Source organism: Patagioenas fasciata, chromosome Z, assembly GCF_037038585.1.
Source record: "Patagioenas fasciata isolate bPatFas1 chromosome Z, bPatFas1.hap1, whole genome shotgun sequence".
NCBI classification, from domain to species: domain Eukaryota; kingdom Metazoa; phylum Chordata; class Aves; order Columbiformes; family Columbidae; genus Patagioenas; species Patagioenas fasciata.
The window spans coordinates 19,568,468-19,596,048 of NC_092560.1; the positions used below are offsets into that span (position 1 = coordinate 19,568,468).

The 27,581-nt window shown below is 38.9% G+C and overlaps 1 protein-coding gene and 1 long non-coding RNA gene across 6 annotated transcripts in view; one reads left to right on the forward strand and one right to left on the reverse strand.

The window, feature by feature from the left end:
• Positions 1-4,476, reverse strand: part of LOC136115048 (uncharacterized) — a 36,361-nt gene extending 31,885 nt beyond the window's left edge. The window contains exon 1 of the long non-coding RNA XR_010653165.2: positions 4,328-4,476. This is a non-coding gene — a long non-coding RNA (uncharacterized lncRNA). The remainder of the gene's footprint in view (positions 1-4,327) is intronic.
• Positions 3,673-27,581, forward strand: part of BNC2 (basonuclin zinc finger protein 2) — a 327,906-nt gene continuing 303,997 nt past the window's right edge. For 3 of the 5 annotated variants that reach the window (XM_071802893.1, XM_071802897.1, XM_071802898.1), the window contains exon 1: positions 3,673-3,721. In XM_071802893.1, the coding sequence (XP_071658994.1) occupies positions 3,710-3,721 (12 nt within the window). In that variant the 5' untranslated portion in view covers positions 3,673-3,709. Of the gene's footprint in view, positions 3,722-4,659; positions 4,767-27,581 lie in introns of those variants that run through there. The other 2 variants (XM_065860664.2, XM_071802894.1) reach the window with 2 other exon arrangements.

Consider the following 27,581-nt stretch of genomic DNA (forward strand, 5'->3'; position numbering starts at 1 on the left):
GAAAAAAAAAATAAAACAGGGAGAAGAGAAATCTCTAATAGGAAGTAGGAGCCTGTCTTTTATGTAAGTCAAGCTACAGGCCATCTTACCTATTGTAGCATAGGAACTTAATATAAATATTCAGTATGCATATGGATGCTACATACATATTTCTGAATAAAGTGAATGACCATTTAAGGATTTCATAATGGTATTGATCTAAAATGTTGATGATTATTTTTATCATTAATTGGATTTTTTCCCCCTTACTGGTTGTGAATTACAGGAAACAGGTTTTACATTCCGGACTGGGCATAATTTCTCTGTTGGAGAGTCTTTCTACTGGTAAACTGTTTTTTTCATATACTTTTCAATTATACTACTATCTAGAAGTGTCCTTTCTCACTTTGTCACCCATCAAAATATGGAGGATTTCAGTCTGATACATTGCTGTAGTCCCTTCTAGGCTACTGGTGCCTTATGTCCTGCCTCTGCTTTGTTGGTTGGGCACATTCTCTGAACTGCACCTCCAGGTTTGCAAAATGGGCAGAAAATTCAAGTAAATCATAAATCTATTTCATGAGAAGGAAGATCAAGACAGCAGAGAACTACCACAATCTGGAAACATCACAATTTAGATGACTTATATTTCCATTCCTTTCAAGTTGCAGTTCCTACTCAAACTCTATCTCAGACTTGCAACATCTCAGTGCTTCAAACTGGAAAATCAAAATGAAGAAAAATACTTTTCTAACTAACTTTGCTCATGCTAATTAATCTCAGACCAATGAGTACTACTAATTCTTTAAAGTGGTTATAATTGGTTTTGAACAAAAACTACAGTGAGAAAGTACTTGCTGTATAGAACAGATATTCCTGTTGATGAGGCTGAAATTGTTAGAGACACTGCTCTCTTCACTAAACAAAGATCATTAGTCTAAAAAGCAAGGAAAAGTTTAGGTTTTGCTCCTACTCTCTGAAACTGTACATACAATCTCAAAAATTTAAGATAATTATGTACTTTGAGAAGTCATTAAGACAGTTCTGTGACACAGTTTAGGTCTGTATTCTGTCTTTTGAGCTTTTCATTGAACTAAAAGTAAAGATGTAATTTCCTGCAGTATCTATGATGTATGCTGATATGACAGTCATCACAGCAATCTCAAGAAAAAAAAGTCACTGTTCAGGTATTTTAACAAGGGCCCTATCTTTTTAGGATTATCTCAGAATATACCACATAGTAGGCAAATTTGAAAGCAAGAACTCCATGCACATTCAAAACATTATTGTATATGTGACTGAAAGTGTTATTCTGAAAGATGTAAAATTTTTGAATAGCTTGGAGCTTGTTCAGTCTGATGTCTAATGATGATGTATATTCAAATGTCACCAGTTAGCTATGTTGCTGCTGATCCTTTGAGCAGAAATGTCTTATTCCACAATGTTTATCCTGTAATCCCATACTGTCAACCCAAGAATCAGAACTCCCAACAGCCAGCTTGCCTCCAGCTATTTTACCTCCTCAGCAGCTTTCAAGAGGCTGTAATATACTGTCAATACAAAAGCCACTGGCTTATTGACAGGCAGAAGAAAAAAACAGGTTTAAAAAAGCTGAATATCAAGAAAGGTAACAAAGGCATGACTCCATGAAGCATTATTAATTTTAATACAAATTACTTAGTCTTTAAAAATAAAGTAACTAGCAGCTATTAATGATTGTTACACTTAATAGGTTCTCTGCTTGAAATGATACAACAGTGTGTGTGATACAGGTTATTATCACTGTAATCTACTGGTTTAGTGTATGTAGGAATATCTCCTCCAGATGCCTACCCCAATTAAGAAAAATCTCACTTTTCCAAAGTTGTAAGGAAAACTGGTTTTAAATTTAGTTGAATGGCTGTCTACTTACTATAAGCCTTTTCTTGCACAAAACTGTTTATAGACTTTGATTCACTTCTGTGAAACTGCATAGTAAAGATTAGCCTTGTAATGAGCATGGCATATCTTTATTCTAGCAGGTGACCATGCCTTTGTGAGCCGAGATTGCAGAACCTTATTTTAAAGCTGCATCAAGCTGGCTTGGACCCTCCCTCCCTCATGTGAGGAGACACGGATGTGACCTTGTCAAGGCTTTAACCACTAGGGGGCTGTGTGAACACAATTTTTTGGCAACTTCTTGGCCCTTCACTGGTTCAAAAGGGCAGATGCATTTTTACGTACGATAAAACGTGACTCTGAAATAATTAACCAGGTTTTTCTTATCTCTCCCCTTTGACAGAAAACGCATCAAATCATGGCTTAATTAGTCCCGTGAATTTTTTAGAATGATGAAAAATTACACAAAATCTTTGTTGGTCATGGTGTTTGCATTGAAAAAAGAAAAATCCTAAAAAGTGCAAAATCCTTTTGAAATCATTGTCTGAGCATGAAACACACTCTCTACAGCTCAAGGATTGAAACTAATCCTGACAAAGTGTGGACACTGCAAATCCTGTCCATAAGCTGGTATGTATAATGCCTAATCAAGTTATCCAACAAATACCCAGAAAACAGAATGAAATTTCCACAGAAACACAGATAATGTTGAGATGTATCCAATCAGCTTTTGTGAAAACCTGGTTTTGATACTAATATAGATCATTTACCCTTCCCTCTTCTGACAGGCGTAGGAAATGCACAAATAACAAAGATGTCAAAACCTGGTAAAAAGCCTGGAAACCTTGTAATTCACAAGGACATGCTGTTCATTACATTAACAGTTACCTCTGATTTTAACCCATAGTAGATGCAGGAAAAACAAGTGCGAAGCAGCTCCCTATCTCACATACTTGACACATCACCTCTTGATTCTTCTAAGTAGCTGCTGTGTCATCAAGGTGTGCAGTCACACCAAAAGGTGGCAGAAGGCAAAATGTCCTTGTATTTATATTTCACATCACCTGGAAAGTTCTGCTAATGTTCACTTTTTAAAGATCCAGTCCTGCTCTCGCGTGAATACGGGGCCTGAGGAGGGGAGCGGGTTTTGGCAGCACTGGTGACCCTCAGCGCCTTCACGGGCAGGATGGCCAGATAGGCTCGGCCACCGGTACCTGTAAATAAAGTGCCTCAGGCCTTCTATCGTCTTCTCTTTGACAAGCAGCCCCCGCCACGCATTAAGTCCTCACCACCCTCTCAACGCCGCGGCCGGGGGACACGTGTGAGAACGCTCTACATCGCCTACAAACGGGGTCGGGGAAGATTCCGCAGGCGAAAGGCGCCAAGACGGTGCTGACGACCCGCAGCCCTTCCCCCGCCGAGGCGCGGGCCGGGCAGAAAGGTCGCCGGCGCGGAACGGGAGCGAAGGGCCCCGCCTTCCCGCCGGCAGGCCGAGCCCGGGGCGGGCGGTGCGTGTGCGGCCGCGGGAGGGCGCGGAGCCGCCCCCGCTCCCGGCCCCCGCCCCGCGCTCGCCCGCAGGGCGCGCGGCGGCCGTTGTGTGCCTGCGCGCCCAGGGCCGCAGCGCCTGCGCCTCCTGGGCTTCGCTCGGCTTGGCTCCGTGTCACACACAGATGTGACTCTTGTCTGTTCCCTGCAAACGTACAACCGTGACGGCTCACCTCCTCCCGCCTCCCTTCCCCCCCGCAGCAGCAAAAAAAAAAAAAAAAAACAAAACCACACAACACCCTTTCACTAAAATTTCTTCAGATCCCCACATCGAGCAGCAGCCGCCGCCGCAGAGCCCCGGGAGCTGATGGAGCAATGGGTGGGAAGCGGGAAACCGGCATCACAAGCGAAAACTTTCCATCTGCCTAACTTTTCGCTACCCTTCTAACGCTCTCCCCTCTCCCGCTCCGGCTCCTTACCCCCTCTTCTGGGCTACGCTTCATTTTCCGCCGTTCTCTCCCCTCTCCCAGCCCTCCCTCCACCTCTCTCCTTGCCGCTCTTCTCGCTTGCCCGCTCGGGCGGCGCAGGAGCTGATAAGGAAGAGGAGAAGCAGCGGGAGAGGCTGCAGCCGCTGCGCGGAGGAACCGGGCAGAGGAGCGGGAAGGGGAAAGAGGGAAGAGGGAGGCAGACAGGGGCGGCAGCCCCGCCGGCCGGCCTCACCGCAAAGTTGGCGGCGGCCGCTGGGCGTTTTTGACAGCTGGGCGCGGGCGGCCTCTGCCGCAGCCCCCGCCAGGCACAGAAAGTTTGGAGGGGGTGGGGGACAAGGCGGAGGGGATATTTTTCGCCCCCCAAGCTACTCTTTCCCCTTCCCTCTGCCCGCCGGTCTGCAGCGTGGTGTCGCGGGAGGCAGCGCTGCCCTCGCAGACCCGCTCGCAGGCTCCCCCGCCGCCTCCCCTTCCCAACAACCCAACAACAACAAACCAACCTGTGGAGGCTCTGACCCGAACCTGGGTCCCTCCTCCCATCACTTCTAGCTCTCGGCTGAAAGCTTTTTCTTTCTCTCTGCTGCTTGGGCTGAACTTTGGGGGCTGAAGTTTTGGAAGAGTCAGAGAGGGCGGAGGGAGAGACTCTCGCTATTGCCGCTGCCTTTTTTATTGGGGGGGGGGGGGGGGGGCGAGGAAGGCATATCTTTTTGGTTTTTAAATATCTTTTCTTTTTAGTTCAAATCACCTGAAGGTGTGAGGGTGAGAGAGAGTGAGGAGGAAGGGGCGGGGGGGAGCGGGGGGGGAGAAAGAGAGACGGGGAGAGAGGGGGGAAGAGAGAGAGGCGTTGAGAGCCCAGAGGCAAAAGGAAGGGTGCAGGCACTGCCGCTGAGAGGAGATCGAGAGACAGGGGGTGCACTTGACAACCAGCATGCAAAGATGGTAAGAAGTTTCCAGCAGCCTTTCGTTTTCATTCTAGCCTTTAATTTGGTTTAATTTCATTAATAAATCGTGCAGTAACACAAGCAGCCCTGCTCGCTATACGGTGTGTTTAAGCCTTCAAATAAACAAGCAGCCGGGCAATGCGACGGAGGAGGATAATAATAAATAAATAAATCAGCCCTGTGCTGCGTGGATTGGGGGAAGAATGACTAAGAGGCTGTGCTAAACTTTAAGCGAGTTGGGGGGGTTGAAATGGGATGGCCACATGCTTTTTACCGCCTCCTCCCCTCCACTAAAGATGAGGGGTTAGTGTAAAAAAAGTGTGCATATGGAGGGAAGGAGAGCGAAGGTGGAGTGGGGTGCAATCGGACATACGGTGGTCTGATCTTTTTTGGATACCACCTTCTGCTCGGAAATGAGTTAAGTTTGCACGCAATGTAAAGGTAACCTTTGAGAGCGGGGGAAGGAACTGTGTGTTTGCGTGTAAAACAACGCCTGAGGCAAGGAGACAGAAGTGTAAATCCACCTTCCCTCCGTAACTCGTTTCTTTTTGTTGTGCATGTGCTTGCAGTTTGCACCTCTCCAATCAGCGATTGTTAGCAGAACTTGCAGAGTTACGCTGATGCCCTAACTGTAAAAGGGATGGGGACCTCCAAAAAGGCAACTTGAAGCCAAGTTTTTGCTGCTTACTTCATGTGCTGTGGAAATGCACGTCTCCTGTACCAGCATGGGTTTTGCAAAGCAGGGTTTGGGCTTTCACGATCTTTTAATTTAAAAATTAAAAATCGAAATGACTGAGGACCTCATTTGACTGAAGTCCGTTTTTCTGGGTTGTAATGTGAGGATAAGTTAAACAGCTGCGAAGAGCAAACACGTTTAGAGCCATGAGTAAACTTACCATGCATAGTGATAACTGTTCGTATTAAAAAGTGAACTGACCTCAGTTAGTGATGAATAGTGATTGGGCCATATTCAATAAAGTAGTATATTTTCAGTTGATGTTTGACTACTGCCTTGCTTTCAGTCAGCTTTTTTCACCTCACTCCAGGGATGTTATGTATGTGTCTTGTGTGCCTTGAATATACATATGTGCACACACACACCCACACACACGTGTATATACGTATATGCATATATATGTATATGTATATACAGCACTCAAACTATACGTACAGTGTGTGTCTGAATGAAGGGAGAGCTTGAGATGGAGGGTTTGTATTTTTCCCTTTGCTCCATAACATGACATGTCTTGTTTCAGTGATCAAAGCCACAATTGGAGTGCAGGAGATGTAACTGTCAAATGTAGGCAACAATAAGAAAAAATATAAAAAAAAAAAAAAAAAAAAAAAAGGAGGGGGAAAAAAGCAGCATGTGCCCAGGACTGTGGTTACAGTAACGCTGACAGAAATTAAAGTGGTTTTGAAAGCAGCATGCGATTTATGATGGTTCCCATTTACCCTAGAGTCAAGCTGTTGTAAAATTGATGCACAAAAGGCATCATGTAATAATCTGGTGTACCCAGGATTAAAGTGGCAACGAGTGTCTTTTTTTGTGTGCGTGTCTGGTCGACAGTTAATATGGTTTGAAGCTATTTTAAAGTAAGAAATCAAAGCAGGATATTACATGTATCTTAACCTCTGTGTTAGCCGTGCATAGCAGTCATTGAAATATTTTTTAGTGGAAGTGGGCTTTTATTTCTCATTATCTTCCATTTCCCCTCTGTATTATAGCCCATCTCCATATACAAATTTTGAAATGGGGTAGCATTTTTGTCATAGTTTCAGAATACAAATGTTCACAGTTTAATTACTGAGTTCATTTCACACAGTAATATTTAATAAGCCTGATCAGCAGATCTGCACAAGAATACCAAGTTCCTGTAAAAGTATGTGGAACTTTCCTTGTCATTAAAAATTGCAGGAATTTTTAATCTGAAATTTAATGGGGCATATGAGCTGTGTGATACACTGTAGTTTCATTTTAAGCTGTCCAGTATTAATGAACCATCTCGCTCTATGTATGTTCTGCTTTAAATTTCTGAAGCACATGAATTTTAAAATTTACTCACTAAATATTTCAAATGATCCATCTTTACCCAATCCAGGTGCAGGAAAATCTAAATGTAAATTATAAAGTAATATGTTATGAGGAAATTTTGAAACTCCTTTTAAGACTCGTGATTGTGAAAATGTTCCTTAAGCACACATCTTCCACACATAACGGAAAAACCTTGTCTTGATACATTATTTTACAAAAATACAACACTGTGACATTTTACGGGAAAGCACTGAGCAGATCTGTGTCTTTAATCACATTGCATTTTTTTTATTGAGGTGTTTGTGAAAAACGGGTATGCGATTACATTAAACAAAGTAAAGGAACAGACAAAAGCAGAGATGACTATTACTGTATTAAAATGTAAGTGTTACGGTTTGAATTTTCTAGTGAGTTTTTGAGTTCAGTGCTTTACATAACATTTTGTCCTAATCTTGCTTGCTGTCAGAGATGTTTCATGGTTGTGCAATTGCTGCAGTCAAGAATGCCAATTTGCATTCCAGGAGTGTCATTTGATTACTTTTATCTGCACAGCTCGAAGACCAGCCCAGACCTCTCATTTCATCTTGCCATGTCACGAATCAGTGCTGTGTCGTCTTTTCAAAAATCTGCCTGATTTAGACAAGAAAGAAAAGTACTTTCATGTTGCAGCCCCAGTCCCCTGCTAACTTGTCAGCAGCAGGATATGATTCACTTGGGCCCAGAAGAATGGTACAGAGACGAGGGTTAGGCGGTTCAGTAAGCCCATGGACAGGTAGTGTGTGACGTCCTAAGGGAACTTAAGTTAATGAAGAACAGGTCTGCTTAGTTCTTCACACTCTGACCTGGTGCTGTCCCCACAGTTTTCTCATTTGATCTTTCTCAGCAAATTGATCTTTTCTAGTACTTTTTTGCCTTCCAAGTTAGTCCTTGTGGGACTGAAATTAGCAGAGCAACTTAAGTTGGATAATACAGCTGTTCAGAAAAGAAGAAATTGGACACTAGCTCAGAAGGGGGAAGGGGAAAGTAAGCTATTCTTTCTGTTGTTACTCAGGTTTGTTTTTTCTTTTTTCTCTCTTTTCCTTTATTTTAGAAAACTTCACAACAGCCATATTACTTTGGAAGTTCACTTTCTTATTTATAGTCTGTATGGATGGTCCATTGCACACTGCATTAAATGTGTATAGTTTAAATAAAGCAAACATTCTTGCAGCATAGACTGCAGGTTTGCTTTGGTATTTGTCAGTTGAACTTGCTTGTTAGAAATGATTTGCTAGTTTGTAATGAGGCTTTTACAGTTGTCGTAAGACATTTTAAATATCAATTGCACATGCCAACTACAATATTTATAGCCTGCTAAATAACTGTAATTCCATAGTATCCAATACTGAAATGCAGTGGAGATTAAACAATAAAAGCCATTACAAATGGTATGTGTAAATATTATGGTAGGTGAAAATACAGTCAGCAAATTACCACTGGCATTACTGTTTTTTTGAAAAAACGGTGTATACAAACAAATTGGTTTTGAACTAAAACACTCTGTAACTAAAATCTGGATTCTGATATGGGGCTATGGTATTATCATTCCTTTTTGCATTATTTTGCACTTAGTAATTGGAAAGTTGAATGGATGTGTGTGTCTGTGTGTGTTTCAATACATACATGGCTAGTTTGTCAAACAATATAAGATTCAAACTAGAATTTAGTAAATAAAGTGTAAGTTGGAAATGATTAAGAGCGTCTTCAGTACGCTGCACAATAATAAGCAGTATTTAACTTTCGGTATTTCATAGCAGATGTCCTTACATATTATCCACATTCTTTCAAGTTGTAGAATTGAAAACACTGCTGAATGAAAACAAGAACACTTATTATGTAAGGGAAATACTGCTCTCACTCTCTCTCAGTATTGCTTTTGAAAGTGGGTTGGAACTGTAAAGGATCATTGGTCAGTTAAGCTCCTCTGCAGAGCTAGAGGGAGCTTCATGATTTTATTAGATATGCCACAGTTAAGAAAAAGGGCAAAAATATTCTGAATAAGGGAGGGCTGACTACTAACACTTTTCCAGAGCCAAAGATCTTAGACTTTGAGCTGGTTTTTTTCTATGCTACATGTACACGTATGTCAGTGGGATTTGAGTCTGGCTACAGATCTTGTCAATTTCAAGCAAAACAGAAATGACCAATAGAAAAGTAATTACATTAAAACAAGTAAAACGTGATTTTATACAAAAGCAAAATTTATTTTTTTTTTCTTCTCAAAGTTGTGAATTTCTGACAGTGTCCCTTTTCCTTTTGCACACTGGATAATATCACTAGAATTTGAAGTATTTTCTTTGCTGAATATTGTTTATTGGAAGAGTCCTGACTTTCAGTCTGCAGGTTTGCACAGGGCTTTGGATTTAATGTTTTAATTTGATTTAATGTCCAGTATTAGTATGTGTTAGGAAAAAAAAGTGAATGTCTGGAACTGCAAAAATTCCCCATAAAATACAAAGACAGAGTGTATCTGTCATTTTGGAAATGTGTATCACTTCCTAATCTAGCCAGAAATTTGTACTTAATTTGGAGGAATAGCATTTAACATGGCTTAATAAAAAGCATCTGTTTAAACCTTGTATTCTGTATCAGTTTCATCCCACCTAAATTCTGACATATTTGTTCTAAAAATGCATTGATCATAATTGCTGCTTAATAGTTATATGGCAGCTTTTACAAGCATTACTTTGGAAAAACTTATTTACCATTTAAGTAAATGATGTAGTCCAGTGAGATAAACTACCAGATTTGTTTCCTTTATCTCCTGCACAGTAGCTCTTATTATGTGCCACGCTAGTAAAAGCCTGTATTTGTTGATTATTAGGATCTTAGTACACTCAGGAGTTCTGTAATTGAATGTGGTTGTTCAAAGAGATTCTCTCATTTTAGAATCTTTCCATAGTACTCTCACCACGTGTTATAAATATGTATATTTTATACTCCAGATACATACGCAACCACTTTTTTCTTATTCCAGGTAAATCAAGGTTTTTGAGAGAGAATTCTTTTCATCTGCAGCATCTAGTTCAGTACTTCTCTCTTCAAATACTTTATGTAAAACAAAACAAAACAAAACACATTCAGCTTAGTCAGATTTGTTTCTGATTTGTTACTTTACAGAGCTCTGGTTTGGGTTTTTTTGTTTTTTTTTTTTTTTCTTCATGGAATTAAAATGTTGTACTTTGTACTTAAATCAGATTTTTGTAGAAAATTATAAAAAGCTAGAGAAGTTTTAAAAACATGCTGGGCATTGCAATTCTTTTTTCATTTTGAAAACCAAAATGTCCATGATGCTGATTTGTAAGTCGCGAGTCAAAGGAAATCAAAATGCCATAAGCTAACCACTAAAAAGTTTTTAAGTCACCATGGTCTGGTGCACTGTCTGGAAGTTTAGCTATGTCTTTGCAGTGTATTACAATTGGTTACGTCTACAGTTCTGCTGCATATAAAATGTAAGGAGCTAGGCCTGCCAGAATTTTTCAGCTACGGAGAAAGTTTTAGGTGGTATGCAAAGCTTATTATGAACTGTTATCAGCTGTAAATGAAGCTGAGTGTACCCATCATGCTGACAGCTGGAATCACACTGAATTAGTGTTGCAACTTTATTGTATTTGTCAAATATGTATTATTTTGAAACTTGTGATTTGTGCTTTTAGTCAATGCTTTTTAATGTTGCGTACAAAGATGTAACAGCAAATAAAAAACATTTTTCTCTTTTTGTGACCTGACATTTGCCAAAGTGCCCCATGCTGAAATTTCTTTTCAGTATCTTTTTTTCTTCCAAAGCCAGACATGTACCCAGACACAAAAGCCTCTGTGTATAGCAAGCTGTTTTAAATATTGTGACTCGACGATGTGCTGTCCTTTCTCTGCTTGAGCCAAAGATCTCTGCTCAGTGTCTGTGGATTACCAAGTCCCTTCTTTATTGTACCTCTTGTCAGCTATTCCTATTCATTTAACCTTTCATTAGTGTCTGTGCAGCTTCACTGTCTGGAAAGGCAAGGAAAAACCTAAAGGCCTACTGTCACAGTTATTAGATTTCTCAGTTACATCCCAGCAACCATAAAGGAGTAAGAGTCAACACTATTGTCATGCATGCTGCTATCCTGGGGTGCAACTCTTCTGTGCATGTCAAGGACATGTGCCACATGTTGATAATGCATCCCGGGGATAAATGCACGACATGGGGGATAAACCAAGGCTGGCACTAATGAGCTTTGTAGGAGTTATTGCAAAGACAAACAGTTGTGAAGGAATTTTGCTTAAAATGCTGAAGAGATGGACTTGCATTAAGTGTTGCCAAGGCTTGCTTGTGAGGTACTTGTCAATCATGTTAGTTTCACTTTAAGTGCCATTTACAAGGGAAAAAATGTTTTCTATGAGTAGGAAATGTATTGCTTTTCCTTTTTTAAGCTGTCAGGGTAAAGTGTACTTCAAATAGTTCTCAATAATACACTTTATGACTATTTATTCTGTTTACTCATTTTTGGATCAGAGTCTGCAAATCCTCGAAATTTCTTGCAAAAAAATAGTTCTACAAATATGAATTACAATGTATTTTTAAATACTCCTGTTAGCAAAACTACAAATTCACTCTTGTGTTGTAAAAACATTAACAGTCTTGTCTGAGGCATAAATTTGGCTGAGACTATCTAGGTGGATCTAAGCAGTTTATTCTACATTTGCCACCCAAGGAGCCAAAGTTATTGGTTAGGACACTGCTTCCTCATTCTGCTGAGGCACATCCTCCGTATAGCCCAGTCTAGTACTCATATGCATTTTGCTTCTAAAGTTCCTGTGAAGCCCATCTTACCTACTCTATTAGCGAAATCCAACTGAACTCTGAACTCTCAGTTTTTACAATAGTAAAAAACAGATGCTTATTCCTGACCTGTCTCTAATTGATATTTTAGAATGCATCTTAATTATATTTTTATCAGTAATATTTTACCAATATGATACGTAATCTCACATGACATTTATAAGGATATTTTTGTCAAAACAAAATTAGACCTATAGATTTAAAGCTAAATCTATAGTTCTGTGTAAAGCATAAGGGTTTAATGTTGGTCTTATTCATAGAAAGGTTGAAAGTGTGAGTAAAGCCATTGAAATCTGTGGACTTAAAGCTATGTGAAACTGCTGAATAAAACCTAGTCACCTCCTTTGCGCCTTCAATATGGCATGCTAAGACGATTTTAAATATCATAAATCTAGTGTGCTACAGGGAAATTCTGACAACTTCCTTGTTTCAGATGCACTGTTTAGATTGACATCTTCAAAAAGTGTGAGCAGTCATCATATATTAATAGAAATTCTGGGCTTTTTAGTTTTTCTTTACATTTCTGATATGAAAGAAGTGAAGCATGGCTGCACCTTTTGCTTTAGTTCAGAACATCAAAGGCAAAGTGACCAGCAATATAGTAGTTGATTGTAGGAACAAGTGCCTCCAAAGAAAATTGCATTTGAGACAAAATTCAGCAAAAATAATATTTTTATTTTTCTTGTTCAAACGCTGGAAACATTTGTAATGCTGATACTGAATTCCATGTTCCTCAAAAGAGAAGCAGTTATATTTTGTGATTTGAAGTAGACAGATATTTAAATGGAACAAAATCTTCAGACATGAGCTGGAACAAATGTAGTGGTGCCTACTTAGTTTAAAACATCCTTTCATTACTCGACTGATATTAGCTTTGATGAATCTAAAACTTACTACATGGTTTCCAAATCAAAGATGAAAGGGCCAGTTAGGAATCAAATAAATTTTCCTGTTGAAATGTAGCATTTGACATTTAGAAAGATGTGCTCAGCATGATGAACCACTTCTCTTTACAACAACTATCCTGGTGATTTTTGCAATAAAACTGCTTTGAAATTGAATTGAGGTATAATAAATTTAAGGTAAATTAATTTGGAAGTCCTGATTAGTGCTATTTTTGAACTCAGGGAAATATTTCACTGAAAGCATGCCTTTTCCTTTTATTGTTAATATATGTCAATTTTTATTACTTTTGTAGTTGTTTTGATAGACTGGTCTAACATCATTGGCTTTGTTATGGCAATGTGCCAGTTTTATTAGAGAAATGTTTTGCTGTTCACCTCACTGTGAAGTTACTGGTATAGTCATAGTACTCATCAAATGGGTGTATACCTCATCTGTATGTTTAAACAGTTATTATTATGTACAGTAATTTATAGTCTCCAATACAGTTGGGCAGTGTTTTTATACTGATCTGATGCCAAATATGTTTCTAGAAGCCTACTGATAATACCTAGCTTTCCAGAATGAGATTCTGTACAGAATCCTAGTAAGCATCATGGAAAATGTTTTGCTGTTCTGCTGAAGATGCTAAAAATTAGTAAAAATTAGCAAGTATTACTTAAGTAATAGTGAAAATTTATGGCTTCTGTGCTAGTCCATGACCATAGCAGCTGTATTTTCAGTTGGCTTTTGAAGATACTTTGTGTCTGATGTCCCATGCAACATATTTGATCAATATAAATGACACCACAAGCCAATTAGCTGTCTGAGTGATTACATAAGCAATGTGAATAGGCTGCGGGACCTATGTTCTTCACTACACAAACTGGCATTAAGATTTTCCCCAGACTTTGGTGCAAATATTAAAAAGCAATGTGCGAAATTGCATATGTTACATAACTAAAGGCTTCTAAGGGAATTTAAGTCTAAGCTGATATAATTCACATGGTAGACAGCAAGAAAGTTAAGTAGGAACAGGAAGCAATAGCAGATAAGTGACGTGTGTTTTAAAGGTTTCTACTCCTTTGCTTAAACTGTGCTTTTTTAAACTTTTGCCTTTGGAATATAGGTGACAATTTCTGTTTCCTCTTAGGCACATGTAGCTTGTACTATATACTTTGCATATAGGCAGCGATATATCAGCTGGTGTATTTAAATGATTTATTATCTCAAATGATTGTTCCGTAAGCAAGAAGTTCTTCAGTTGCTGAGTGGGCACTCAGGGAGGATGCAGGTATGCATCCTTTTTTGTTGCTTTTTGGAATGCTGTTGGCAGCATGAGGGCAGCAAGGATGGGAGTGAGCTACTTCATTCTTCACAGTTTGGCTTGCAGTCAGAAAGTGGCAAGAAGCTCTTCACCATCTCCTGCTAATTGATAGCTTTCATGAATACTCTAGTAGTAGTCTTTTGATTAAAAATGAGAGGAAAAAGACTCTGATGCTGGTGATGGCAGGGAAAGAGGTGGGTGAGGCTGATAGTATAATGTTGAAAGAGCTTGAGCAGGCTTGTATCTCTAGTCACTGTAACATCAGGTCAAGAGGCTTGTGTCTTTCCTACTCTGCACACATTTCCCGTCTGTCATGTTACTTGTGTGTGGAATTTTATAGCCCTTTTCCTATTAAATGGTTCACAGGTGTGGGTAGTATGGTGGGATGAGTTTTGTGTAATGTGTGAGTTCTATGCAGCATTTGAAAATAACAGAGGATTTGTGAGCATGGGAGATAAACCCGTGGAACATGCAGGCAGTTACTGTCTTCCCACTGTCCAACACTGAGGGTCAAAAAAATCACTCTTCTCATGCAGTTGTTGACAGACCTGTGAAGAATCTAATCGTAGCAGGCTGAACAGTTGCAAGAGAGAAACTCACTGAGTGGTGAAGAACTGTTCTTTTCCTCACTGTTGTGGATTTAAGACTCAAGGATGTGGCATGATACAGCTATTCACCTTCAGACTTCAGTTTTAAATGTAATCCATTTTCAGAATTGTTTTGCTACTTGTGAAGATAAGTTTATAACTAAGAAACACGAATTTAGCCCTGTAACAAGCAAAATATGCATACTTTTTTTTTCTTTTAAACATGTTGCAAGAATGATTTTAATGTAATGTGCTTTTAAAAAATATATCACTGGCCTGTATGGGAAGATGAACTAGTAGTGGTAGCGGAAGAAAAAACTTTCAGAAATTCTACTGCAGCTTCCCTGTGTTTGTGTGGGAGGTGTATGTATGTATATACAATATATTGCAGTATATACATACACAATGTGTCTTTATAAATGCATCAACATAAATCTAATATGCACATACATACATATACACACATATATAGTACATGTATAGTACATGCACACATGCATACCTATAAATGCATAATATCTGTATGCATGTATGTATATATAAAGGTTTCTCTGGACAGGCATTTTTGTTACGAGCAAGACTTTTTGGGCAGTTCCAGTTCTTAAGTAAAAGTAGGACATAGATCAATCCTAAAAGGTATCTGTGAGAATTAGTGCACTGCTAGAAGGGAAACCAAATATTGTACCTCCCTTTAATCTTAGGAGAACATTTTATGAAATCTTGGTTTCTGTTTGGATTTTTGTATTTTTTGTTTCATCTTTGTTGTTCTTCAGCTTTCTTGTCTGTTCTGTATTTTATATAGCTTCTTTCTCAATATTCTTCCACAATCCACTGTGTTTCCTTTGAGGAACATATTGAGTTATCTTATTCTGATTTGAATACGTTCCCATAAGCATTACTTAAACCAAAGTCATGATAATCAGACCTACTATCAACCAAGCCTCTGACATCTCTTATTCTGGGAACTAAAGGTGACCATGCCAGCTCTGTGGATATTTTCCCTGGAAAAGCAGTGTAGGGTTGGATTTGTAGAAGAATCCCTGCATTTTTCTCCTAAATAAGAGATCTCCTTCCTTTAAGAAGTCTGATGACTTCTGTTTATGATGACAATATTGCATGAAAGGCACAACACTATGCCTTGTGTATAAATTGTGTACTGTAAAAGAATGATCAAAAATGGTCCAGCATTCCATTGGCTTGCAAAAGAGAATCTTCAATCCATTTGTTTTTGGTTTTATTGCTGTTATATGTACATTGAAGTATAATGTAATTATATTATCATGGGAATATTTTCACAATGTGCAAGCTCAGTTATTGTTGTATTATAAGAAGTATCGCTGTATTTTTTGAAAAAGCTTCAGAACTGTGAAGATTTTAGGAACTTGCTGTTCCTAGCAAGAGAGTCTTGGGAAAATAACTTTATAACTGAGGCTTCTCATAACATAATGTGAAATATCAGGCGTTGGCAAAATCCAGTGTCAGGGTTGGAAAAAAGCATAGAAAAAGTTCATAAATTACATAAAGGTTAATGGAAGCTCAGCTGGAGTTCAGTCATGTTCCTGAGCAGATAGCTTCTCTTACTCCCATTCACGTAATTGCCATGTTGCCAGTCTCTGAGGTGGGTATGAAGAATTACTCAGTCCCCTGTGAGCAAAGACACGTGCTGTTTAACTCAGTTTCAGGAAAGGTAAAAGTTGGTGTGTTTGAGGCATGATATAGTTTCACTGGAAGTATTAGCTGTTTTGTTAGAGGGTTTGCACTGCATTCATTGCTGGCCTTTGTACTTAAAAATCTCTCAGTTAACTAGTGTTTTGGAAATTCTTCCCAGGATGATCAAGAAAATGTGTTATTCTTGCATCATAGGCCCAAGCCAGGTAGCATTCCAGGATCTCTGTCAAATAGAAACATGAGATATCTGTGACAATTCAGAATAGAATGAACAAACTTCATTTGCAGTTTATTTAGAATGAGCTGATGGAACAGATCCTCTCTCATCAAACCAGTCAGTACCAGATCCCACACTGAATTCAAAAAGCTTTTGACTTCTTCAGTTCCTGATTCTTGTGAGTATACCTGCTGAAGACTGTTAGTCAAGGTAACCTTTAGTAGCAATGTACAGCTTTTCAACTCATTTGCACTGTCCTGATCTTATGTTGTTTACTTCACTTTCGGTGCTGACAAAGCTACATGACATGCTGCAAGCTAATTGATACAGTGTGTATGCTGATCCTGTGATGGCTACTTTTTGTAGTTCATGGGTGCTTTGGCTTTCATGAGCTAAATGTCCAGTTGTAATTACCAGACCTGGAAAATGGTAGGGCAGTGGTTTTTAAGATATCCAAAGGGATAATGGGAACTTGAATCATGGCATATATTCAAGAGGATTTTTAAATGTCTTGTGCTAAAGACAGCGACTCCATGAATAGTATCTGAGTCACTATGCTTGTTATCCAAAACCTCATAGAACTGAGGAAAAAGCATTGTCTGGAAAAGAAGTCGCATCACCCTTCTAGAGTAGCAACTTGTAAGAACTGAAAGAGAGGGGCAATTTTATTATAAGTGGTAGTCACAGAGTTAAAAAAACCCACAGCTGAATACATATCAGTAAATGTGTGGTCTACATAATATTATAATCTGCAGCACGCAGTCATATGTTAATTGTGAAGGAGGAAAATGTGGGTAATAACGTAATTCTGTGATATACTGTAAAGTTCTCAAGTCTGTCTTAAACAGAGGAAAATCTATGGATGAACTTGATCTGGTTGATCAGTGCAATGCACATGTGGAGCTCTGTATGTTTACTTGTTGTTCTGAGCTGGATTCTAACTCTGGAGTGCACTGAATTGTAGTATCGTCATATTTATTCATACTAGTGTTACACTATTGCTTATTTGCAGCACCTGAAATGCATGATTGCTTTTGCATAAAGGATCAATGCCCACAAAGAAGGCAAGATTACGTCTTCCCTATTCTGTAGGTGAAGCTAGTTTTCTAAATGTATTATGTTTTTGAGAATGAGGGGAGGGAGCGTAGTTTCTGATATAGGCACAATTTAAACAAGGCTAACACAGGGTGGTATTTTTGAGGTGTCAGCTTTGTTTCTTTCTCCCTCAAGATTAGGTTATTTTTCTACCTGCTCTTTTCATGAACTGAACATGAGCTGAATGTGGCCCACCCAGCTGCTAAGCAGGTTAAGCAGGCTGCTTCTGAGGTGATGTTAAAGGTGCTGATTTTAACTGAGAAGACTTAAATGGTTGAATGTAAATGCCACCTTAGCCCTATTATCACAGTTACAATCAACAAACAAACACTTAACTCTTTCAGCTTAATAGGGAACAGGCATCTGGTGCTGTGTGCCCATCATGGGAAGCACTGTCTTTGAAAATGTTATTTCTTCCCTCATACAAACATAGCATGTGACATCACAGGCACACTCTTTCCAAGTATTTGGCAAGGGCCATGTTTTTGGTTAAGTATGTGAAGGAGGAAAAAGAGGGTTATTGTCAGGTTTTGTCTAGATGGGACACGGTAAATGCTGACAGAAGAAATATTTCTGCCAACAGTGCTGCATCATCTCTCCAAGTAACATTAGCTAAGCTGGTGGAGGTAGTATTACTATACTCATTTTGGAAAGACTATGTATACTTTTTGATTTAATATTGTGTAGAAGTGTGGCATTAAATAAGTTATGCTGTTAAATTTTATATGATAGGTATCAAAATTGAAGTATCTGGTTTGCTTGTGTATCGAGAATATATAAGATATTTTCTAAACACTTGAAAACCCTAAAAAAATACTAGTGCGTCAAATGAAAATACTAACTTAATGAATTTCAGCCTGAAAAAGCCAACTAATTATGATCATTCTAACTTAAGGTATGTTTTCCAAGATAGCTGGCCCACAAATTTATGTACTCAAAATTTCATTTACAGAGACAAATTCAGTATTACAGAAAACTGTGATCATAGGACTTCCTGTTGAAAAAATGACATCAAAAGTACTACTTTGTAGGGAAGATGTCAGAGCAAGGAGGCTCTTTCAAACATCCAAGAAAGCTTATTTAAACTAGTGGAAGTCTAATTCTTTCTGTAGAATGAAACAGGACATCCATACAGTTAATCCTATGGACATTCTCATTATATCTCATTTGATGTCTTGTTGGTTTCTTAAGTGAAAACGTTTAGAAACTAGATACCTAATTGAGCTGCTCAGAGTTCACTTATTCTGAATTTAGTCCTAAAGGCCCTTCCAGGGCCTATCTGTTGAAGGTACGTTGATGATACGTCTTTGACACTAATGTTCTTTTTTTTTTTTTTCTAATGCCAAGATAAGTACTACTTGTATAATCCTTGCCTAATTTATTTCAGAATTGATAGAATTCAGTGTTTCATCCCAGATTTAAGATCCCATGCCCAGAGTCATTAAAGAAATCTTCTTTGATTTATATAAATGTTTTGTCATAATGTAGTCTTTAGGGAAGAATTACACCCTTCCACTAAAAGAAAAGAAACCATTCAGAGGATTGAGTTTCTTTTTCTTAATTTGTAATATAGCCCATTTTGGTGCTGCAGGGCAGTATTTTTTTCTCTCCAGCTTAGGAAGGGTGTTTCAGCTGAATATGCTCATACCTTTAGAAATCATTTGGTGTGAGAACTTTTTCAGTTAGAGGGTGGTTTTTTTTTTTTTTCCCTACAATACAGTATAACCTGCCTTTGAGCTTTCAATTTAAGTCTTCTGTCATATACTGCCAAAAAGTTTGTTCAGAACTCTGTCTGTGTTGAAACATGTATGCCTGTCCCAGTGTCATAACTAATTATATACCTTGAATGCTTACTTCTAGTAATTGGAAAGTAGACCTACCGCAGGATAAGTTTTAGTATTAGATTGTATCTTCGGGACATGTTACAGAAATCAAGCTTCCACCAAGCAGCAACTTGAATTTGTAAACAGATATTACTATTTTAAGTACATCATCTCATGATTGTTTCTCGACATCTGTGTGTGTTTGTTTTAAACATGTGGAGGGGGTATTTCTGAACTGTACCTCTGCATGTGTAGTACTTATAACCTCTCTTTAACCACAGTATTCTGAGGTGTCTGTTGTCTCCACTTGAAATGAAGGCCTCTTGTTGACATACTGTCTTCTGCAAATTTTGTTTGGTTGTTCAAAACTTCCCCAGAGTTATTCTGTGCACTTAGCACTGGCTAAGATCTGCTTGGCTGCAATGCTGTTTTCAGTTCCTGCTTTAACAAAAGAAAAACAAAAATCAGGAGAGACTGGCATTTTGATGAAGAAAAAGGTATAAAAGAGTTACAGGGAAAAGCAACACTTCTTGCATCTTTTTCTTTGCAGAATCTTTTGCTTGTATTTAATGAGTGTGTATATATACATATGTGTGTTTGTGTATCTATAAATTTTCCTGGGTACATGCAGAAAGAGAGAAGGAGCCTTGTGGTTATGTGTAAAGTTTTACTTTGCGTGCTCACAGCTGGGCTAGCAAACAATGACTTATATGCACCAGCATGTATAAAATATGTGCTCCTTGTCCATGCCTGCTGAATGAACACTTTGCCAGTCTTAAGTCTAAGAGCTTCACGTCTAGTTGCAATTAAAGTCTTAGGACTGAGCGTTTAATGCTAATGATAGATTATGGTATTGTCAGGATGTGTTCTGATTTTGGTCTTTGTTGAATTATGAGACCACATGAGACCACATTTTTATGGGACTTGCATGGCTACTTGCTGTTGTGCATTAAAAACTTACTTTCATAGAGTATGTATCATTGTTTTACTAAAGCTGCAACAGTAGTGCTTGGATTTCTCCTAAAGGCTTTTTTTTTTTTTTTTTTTTTGATATAATAGAAAAACAATGGATCTATTTATCATGACAGTTTTACAGAGAAACAAAATTTTTTATTTGTGTGATTAGGAAATAAGTGCTTGTATCTCATTTTGTGAAACTTCAGGTATTTTTTCCTTTTCCATTTAAAAGTTTCTTAGATAACTTACTGGTTATGTAAGTTTCTGTGTTATCTGATAACTTCTGTGTTAGCGAGCAGCCTGATTTTGTCAAATGAGTTCGTTGTTTTGTGACATCTTAAAAATTAATGTCTATTAAATCACTTACTTTGAAAGTTCTTTGACAACAAAATGTATTTTTTATGCAGTTCCAGTGTCTTGTCAAGCAATTTTATCTTCCACTTTCCTCTCCACAATAGGCATTTCGTAGATGGTTCAGGGGAGGAGAAGACTGGGTCAGTCTGACCAGGGAAAGTATAATGCTGTCCCACATTCCAGTTTTATATGGTTTCAGAACTGAGTTAATGTTGCTTGCTAAGGAAGATGAATGTGATGCATGTAAGATGTTTAAGTGATTTTGAAACTTCAGTTGTCTTTTTCAAAGATATGGAAAAATCTAGTATACGAATTTCTTCAGAAAAATAAAGGATACTTACCAATACAATGGAGCACACTTTATATACAGGGTGGGTTTTTTAATACTTATCTTGTTTGAACTTAAGCCATTTTATTTTCTTCCTTTTTCTTTTCTGTTTTTACAACTCTCCACTCACGCATGAATTTGAAACACTTAACAGGAAACTAAGCCAGCTGTTCCAGTGATGTGAAAATTTGAGATAGAGTTGTCTGAGAAAAGAGCACATCTTACTCAGCCACTGGGGAAGACAGGAGGCTGGGTATTTTCCTATACCACAGTCTGGGGAATTCTTCTTTCACATCTACTGTTCACTCTTGTCCTCATTGATATATTTTTTCCTTTGCTGTAAAGGAAGAAGGCAGTTTTGTCCCTATCGTTCAGTCACTTTGGGCTTGACTGTTTGTTTTAGCCTTCTTTTAGACCGATGAGAAATTAATGGTTTTATGCTTCTGCCTGAGCTTATGATTTTTAAGTCCATCTTATCCTAGGGTTTCCAGAGAAATAACAGAGACAAAGCAGCAGAGAGAAACTGATGTGAGTTTTCACTTCTGGTCAATGAAAACACAACTAGAAGCAGTAGCAGACAGCCATGGCGCTATCAGTCAGGAGGGTCAGAGAGATTCTGCATCAGTTCCATTCATTTTGTGTTTGAGAGGCCTGTCATGGCCCAAGGACTAAAATTTGAAGTACAAGCTCCAGATTTCTTGAAAGTTAATCACTGTTGCCTGAAAATGATTCCTACTTGTCCACAAATTGAGAGAGGTTTTCAAGTCCTTGGCAATTAGTGTATATCAAGGCTTCTGTATAGATAATGAGCATGTAAGTTTATCAGTCCAGTAAAGGGGAAAGAAACAGTTAATAGCTGTATTGATAAAGTAAATGTCATTTGAAAATAACAGAAACTATTGGATCAGTGAACTAACCGCTAGTTGAGAGGAACATAGAACTATTAAACTATCTAAAATAAGTAGAGAAATGCTGCCTGGAAGAGAAACTAATTTTCTTCCACGTAAAAAACCACTTGGCAGTAGAAGAAAGTCTGGCATGGTGCTGTTCTCTGTGACATGTAGCTGAACATAATACTAGATTTATTTTGTCATTGTTCATGCGATAGACCTTACCACTGTAATGGTACTCAACTGGTTAGATTATAAAACCAAAGGGTTGATAATATCCATTATTGCCATTAAAATAGAGTGGTTTTCCTTATTTTAGCTACTGCAATGATAATTAGTAAGCAGTGCAGTAATTGTAATTTCTTCTACAGTACCTTTTGTTAGGAGAGAGTAAGGCAAGATGCTCTGTGCAAAAGAGAACTCAGTTTTATTTGCACAAATATGGCTTGATTCTGAGGTTAGCATGTGTAAACAATACAGAAATTGATTAAACTATGAGAAATGGGATTGACTTTTGAATTGTGGCCATATTCCATGTCTTAGTTCTGGATTTATGAGCACAGAAGAACCAAAAGAGGTTTTGCAGCACTGGTCTTATGAATGTGGTACAGACAAATATATTATAGCTGTGTTTTACCAGTAGTTATTCAGTCTGTTGCTGGTTTCTCTCTATCATCCACTGTCTTAGTTTTAAGCTTCCAAACAACTTCCAATGCGCACACAGAAAACTTCTATGTGTCACCATCCTTTTTGAATGTAAATTGTAGTGCTTTGCATTTTACTCCCCTCTTTGAATCAATGTTTAAAGCAAGTTTATTATAGTTTTTTAAATGTTTTACAACACATACAAAAACACAGTAAAACACTGAACATCCTGTTTGGTGGCATCTTACTTATGTTGTGTATTACTGTGTATAAATACTAGAGCAAATAATATCTGCATCTAATGTACATGAAAAAAACGGGATGGAAAAACTCAAAGACCTGTGTGTATGGCAGTGCTGTTGTCTTTTGCTAGTATGCAACATATTATTGAGTTATGTCTCTTGGGAAGACAGAGAGCATTTTTAAGCTCTACAAAGTTGAATGACTTTTGTTGTGCAAAAATCCCCCAAAACAAAATCCCGTCAAACCAGACCCCCAGCATCTGGTTTTCATCTGCTCTGATTGTATCAAGAGGAAACAATCCCATATAGATGAAGAGTTGTATTCACCATGAGTTAGGTCCCTAGTGTGTTTGCAAGGCTTGAAAGAACCACTATCCAGAACTTCGAAGAACACTTCTCTGACACAGTTACTGAATGTAACTTGTTTGTTTGTGTTTTCTAGTGTCATGTTTGTATTTCCCTCATTTTTAAGAACTTTGTTGAAGCTAAAAGGATAGCTTTAAAATCCAGAATCATACACAGGGAGGTTATGCTTCGTAAAAGAAAAGTGCTATATGTCATTTCATGCATATCAGTACCATCAGTACCATATCAGTAGTCTCTCAAGGGGAGAGCATGGGTCTGATCCTCTCCATTAATACTCATTCCCCTTTGCCATTCCCACAAATGCCTGCCAGACCTGTGATACAGTAACAAAAATTCAGTTGTGAAAAGAGTCAGAAACATGACTGGTGCTGTCTGGACTGGAAAGGAAGGATTCCAGAAACATGATAGATGGTAAGATGAAGCCCTTCCCCAGTGTGAAATGAAGTCCGTGCCTAATTTGGAGATAGCAAAACATCTGGCTCCATGAGTGATCAGACTTACTCTGAAGATCTGCAGAGAACTATGATATGTCTTGTTCATATTTAGTGTTTTGAGTGCTTGAACTCCAGCTGTGTCCCCTCTGATAAATGATGAGCTGTGAGAGAGAGATGAGCAAACTTCAGATGTCTGTAAGCAAGAGGCAGCGGGAACAAACCAAATTAGTGACATGGAACATCTAATGGATTTATTTTAAATTAAAAGTGCTTCCCTGAAGCCTTGATATTTATATCAATGGGAAATGAACCATAGTAAATTCAACAGGTGCAGGCAGAAGCAGTGTCTTCACTGGTTTGAGTAAAAGAGTAGAGTTTAAATCAGAGTGAATTAAAACCAAAGCAGTCTAACAACTGAAGAGTCCAGCAGTCCCTAACGTTGCCCCTAAATCAATGTAAAATACTGGTAAATACAGTATTGTGGTGGATTTTATGTCGGTGCATTAATATGAATACAGATTTGTCTCCTTGATTTTAATAGACATTTATATCTGTCCTTAGAACTTTGCCTAGCCGTGTCCTGTATGAGGTACATTCTTACATCTTGCATATGCTTCTCGTGTTTTATGATCCTTTCCAGTAATAGGCATGCCTAACCTGGACATGTTGACCTTTTCTCAGAAGATGTCAATCAGATGAATATTTCTGGCTGAATTTAATCCTATGTGGAAAAAGTAGGACTTTTAGTACACAGATAGATAAGATTGCAACCAGCCTCTCAGTTGGTCTAATTGAATTCATTGTGAGAATGCTGACTTATACCAGCTAAGGCTGTGGTTTCTCTACATAAAAATACTTCCTTTAGCAGATGGAGTCTTAGTTAGGAGCACCTGCTTACTCTTGAGCCCTTCTGCATGGTCAAGTGCTTCTTCTGAACTCCTAGTTAAAATAGATGGTTTATGTGAAGCTTGATTTCTTTCACTCCAATGTCCTAAATAAACTTCGCATCAATTAGTCTTTCTGATAGTTTTGAATAGTAAATGTATGTGTGCTGAAACTGGACAGAGGGGAAAAAAAAAAGTAGGTTGTCCACAGAATGCTTCTACAAAGCAACTGAAATTCTTCCCAGCATTCTACACGTGATCTGAAAACTACCTTCGATTAGGTGAAAATGCTTAGAAAGTGACTTTTGAATAATAAACCATAGTTCACAGAATCACAGGATGTTAGGGATTGGAAGGGACCTTGAAAGATCACCTAGTCCAATCCCCCTGCCAGAGCAAGAACACCTAGATGACGTTATACATGAATGTGTTCAGGTGGGTTTTGAATGTCGCCAGAGAAGGAGACTCCACAACCTCCCTGGGCAGCCTGTTCCAGTGCTCTGTCACCCTCACTGAGAAGAAGTTTCTCCTCAAATTTAAGTGGAACCTCCTGTGTTCCAGTTTGTATCCATTGCCACTTGTCCTATCATTGGTTGTCACCGAGAAGAGCCTGGCTCCATCCTCATGACACTCACCCTTTATATATTTGTAAACATTAATGAGGTCACCCCTCAGTCTCCTCTTCTCCAAACTAAAGAGACCCAGCTCCCTCAGCCTTTCCTCATATGGGAGATGCTCCACTCCCTTAATCATCTTTGTTACCCTACGCTGGTCTCTCTCCAGCAGTTCCCTGTCCTTCTTGAACTGAGGGGCCCAGAACTGGACACAATATTCCAGGTGTGGTCTCACCAGGGCAGAGTAGAGGGTGAGGAGAACCTCTCTCGACCTACTAACCACCCCCCTTTTAGTACACCCCAGGATGCCATTGGCCTTCCTGGCCACAAGGGAATGGTGCTGGCTCATGGTCATCCTATCCGCCAGGACCCCAAGGCCCCTTGAAGACCTTGAACGTTCCGTAAAGAAGATGGGAGTTCTTGAGGTTACCAAAACATGCTGAACTGTAACATAAAGTAACAGTCTGGGACTGGGTCTTAAATTTACTTAGAAACATTTGTTCATCTTAATCCTACTTCACTAAGGGAAAGACTTTTCTGTTGCTTGTTATAGGTAGAAATGGCTGCCAATAATGACTGTGCTGGATTTTGAAAAATGCCTAGTCAAAACAATGCAACCTAGATAGATGTGTCCTGTGGATTGTTTATGAAGGACTAAATAGCCGAATTGCCAAACGATGCTTCACACTTCCCATGTCCTGTGTTCGGTCCATGAGATGGTTATTACATTTGTTGATGTGAGAGTTTAATGTTGGCTAACTGTCACCCAGCTGCTCACTTACTGCTTCACTCCTGACTCCTCTAACCTCTGCAGGCAGTGCAGGGGGATGTGGAATGGGAAGTTTATGGTTAGTCCGTAACAGCTCCCCTCTGCCTCTCCTTCCACCTCACACGTTTTCTCTGCTCCAGGGTGGATCCTTTAATGGCCTATAGACCTACAGGAAAACTCTGCTCCTGTCTGGGCTCTCTATGGGCCACAGAGTCTTCAGGGAATATCCACCTGCCCTACCAGGGAGTCCTCCACTGTCTGCAGTATGGACACCTGTTGCAGCATTGTCCTCTCCATGAGCTGCAGGGGGATCTGGCACCTGGAGGACATCCTCCTTCTCTGACTTCTGTGTTCACACTGTTTTTTATTAGTCTTTTTCCCCACCCCCTCTCTCTGTTCAGTGTGTTTTGCCCTTTCTTAAATGTGTTTTCCCTGAGGAGCCACCATGTTGGCTGAGGGCCTCAGCTCTGTCCTGCGGTGGGTCCACTGCAGACAGCTGTGTCCAGCACAGGGCAGCCCCTGGCCTCTTCTCACAGAGGCCACCCCTGCCTGTTCCTAGCACCTTGACACCTACATCAGCACAGTAGAATAAGACCGTATACAGTGCTTTGCCTAAAATTAACATTTGCTAAATTTTTACTTTTGCATTATGCTTACTTTTAAGATTAAGCGTTTATGAAACGTTACTGTTCTGTAATGGTGGTGTGTATGAGTTGTTTGGGGCATTTTTGCATTACTTTTGAGTCATACCTTAACTTAGATGATTTATAGTTTAGTTGTCCATACCAATTAACATGGAGGGAATCTAATTTGTTGCACAGAAGAAGTGTATTTTTTTGTTCTGTAACTGTTTTGATATTAGGATACATGTGCAGCCAGGCATGTGTGTAAGCAACAAGGTTTGTGGAGTGCAACAATAGAAGTCTTCACATGAGACGTGGTTCAGTCACTTGTTGGAGTAGAAACTCCAAATGTAAGAATAATCCTATTCCTGTCAAGCATAACAATTCTCTGATTATGAGAAGCAAACTATTCGGTGCAACTAAGCGTATCTTAACTATTTTACTGAATGTAGGTCCTAAATGACGAAAAATTCCATGCTTAGAATACAGTACTCCTGATTATACAAAAAATGACGTGGTTCATTCCTATCTTACAGAATATATGAGTCTGACCTATTAGTGCTGCATGGGATCTAGGGCCTTAAGGTCTGTTACCGTTATTATAATTTAACACTGAACACGCTAGGCTAAAAAAGTCATAAGACAATTTTTTTGTTGTTGTTTTTTTCTTGTTGAGTTAGCTATTTTTCTCAGGTAGTCATTAACTGTTAGAAGCCTGTGGTTTTTTACAGTGCTTGGCTTGCTGTTTGGCAGTATTATGTTTTGCTGTATTTGCTTGGAAGGTGAAGAGTTTCCTATGAAAGGCGAATTTTTGGCTGTCTGCAGTCCTTTCCCGATAAGGTCCCCTTGCATGGAAGATTACGTGGAGAGATCAGCAGTGATGCTTCTTTGTCTTCTTGCCACACATCTCTCCAGATGATTAGTTCCCTGGTTATCTGGGTAATACTGTTAAACTATGTCTACATATGGAGAGAGGGAACCCTGGTGAAGATTTACTAATTTGCTGCTTATTGAGGCTAGTCCAATGTGACTTTCATTATTGTCAACTGGTAATGTTTCTTTGTCTCAAATTTGCTGATATCTCACTCAAAAAGAGGCAATTACAAGATTTTTGGAAACCTCTCCATGTCAGCCATCTTGGGAAGTGCCACCATGTGATCTTCTCTGCAGCTAATTAAAATGTTGAGTTTTGAAGCCTGTTTCATTTTTAAC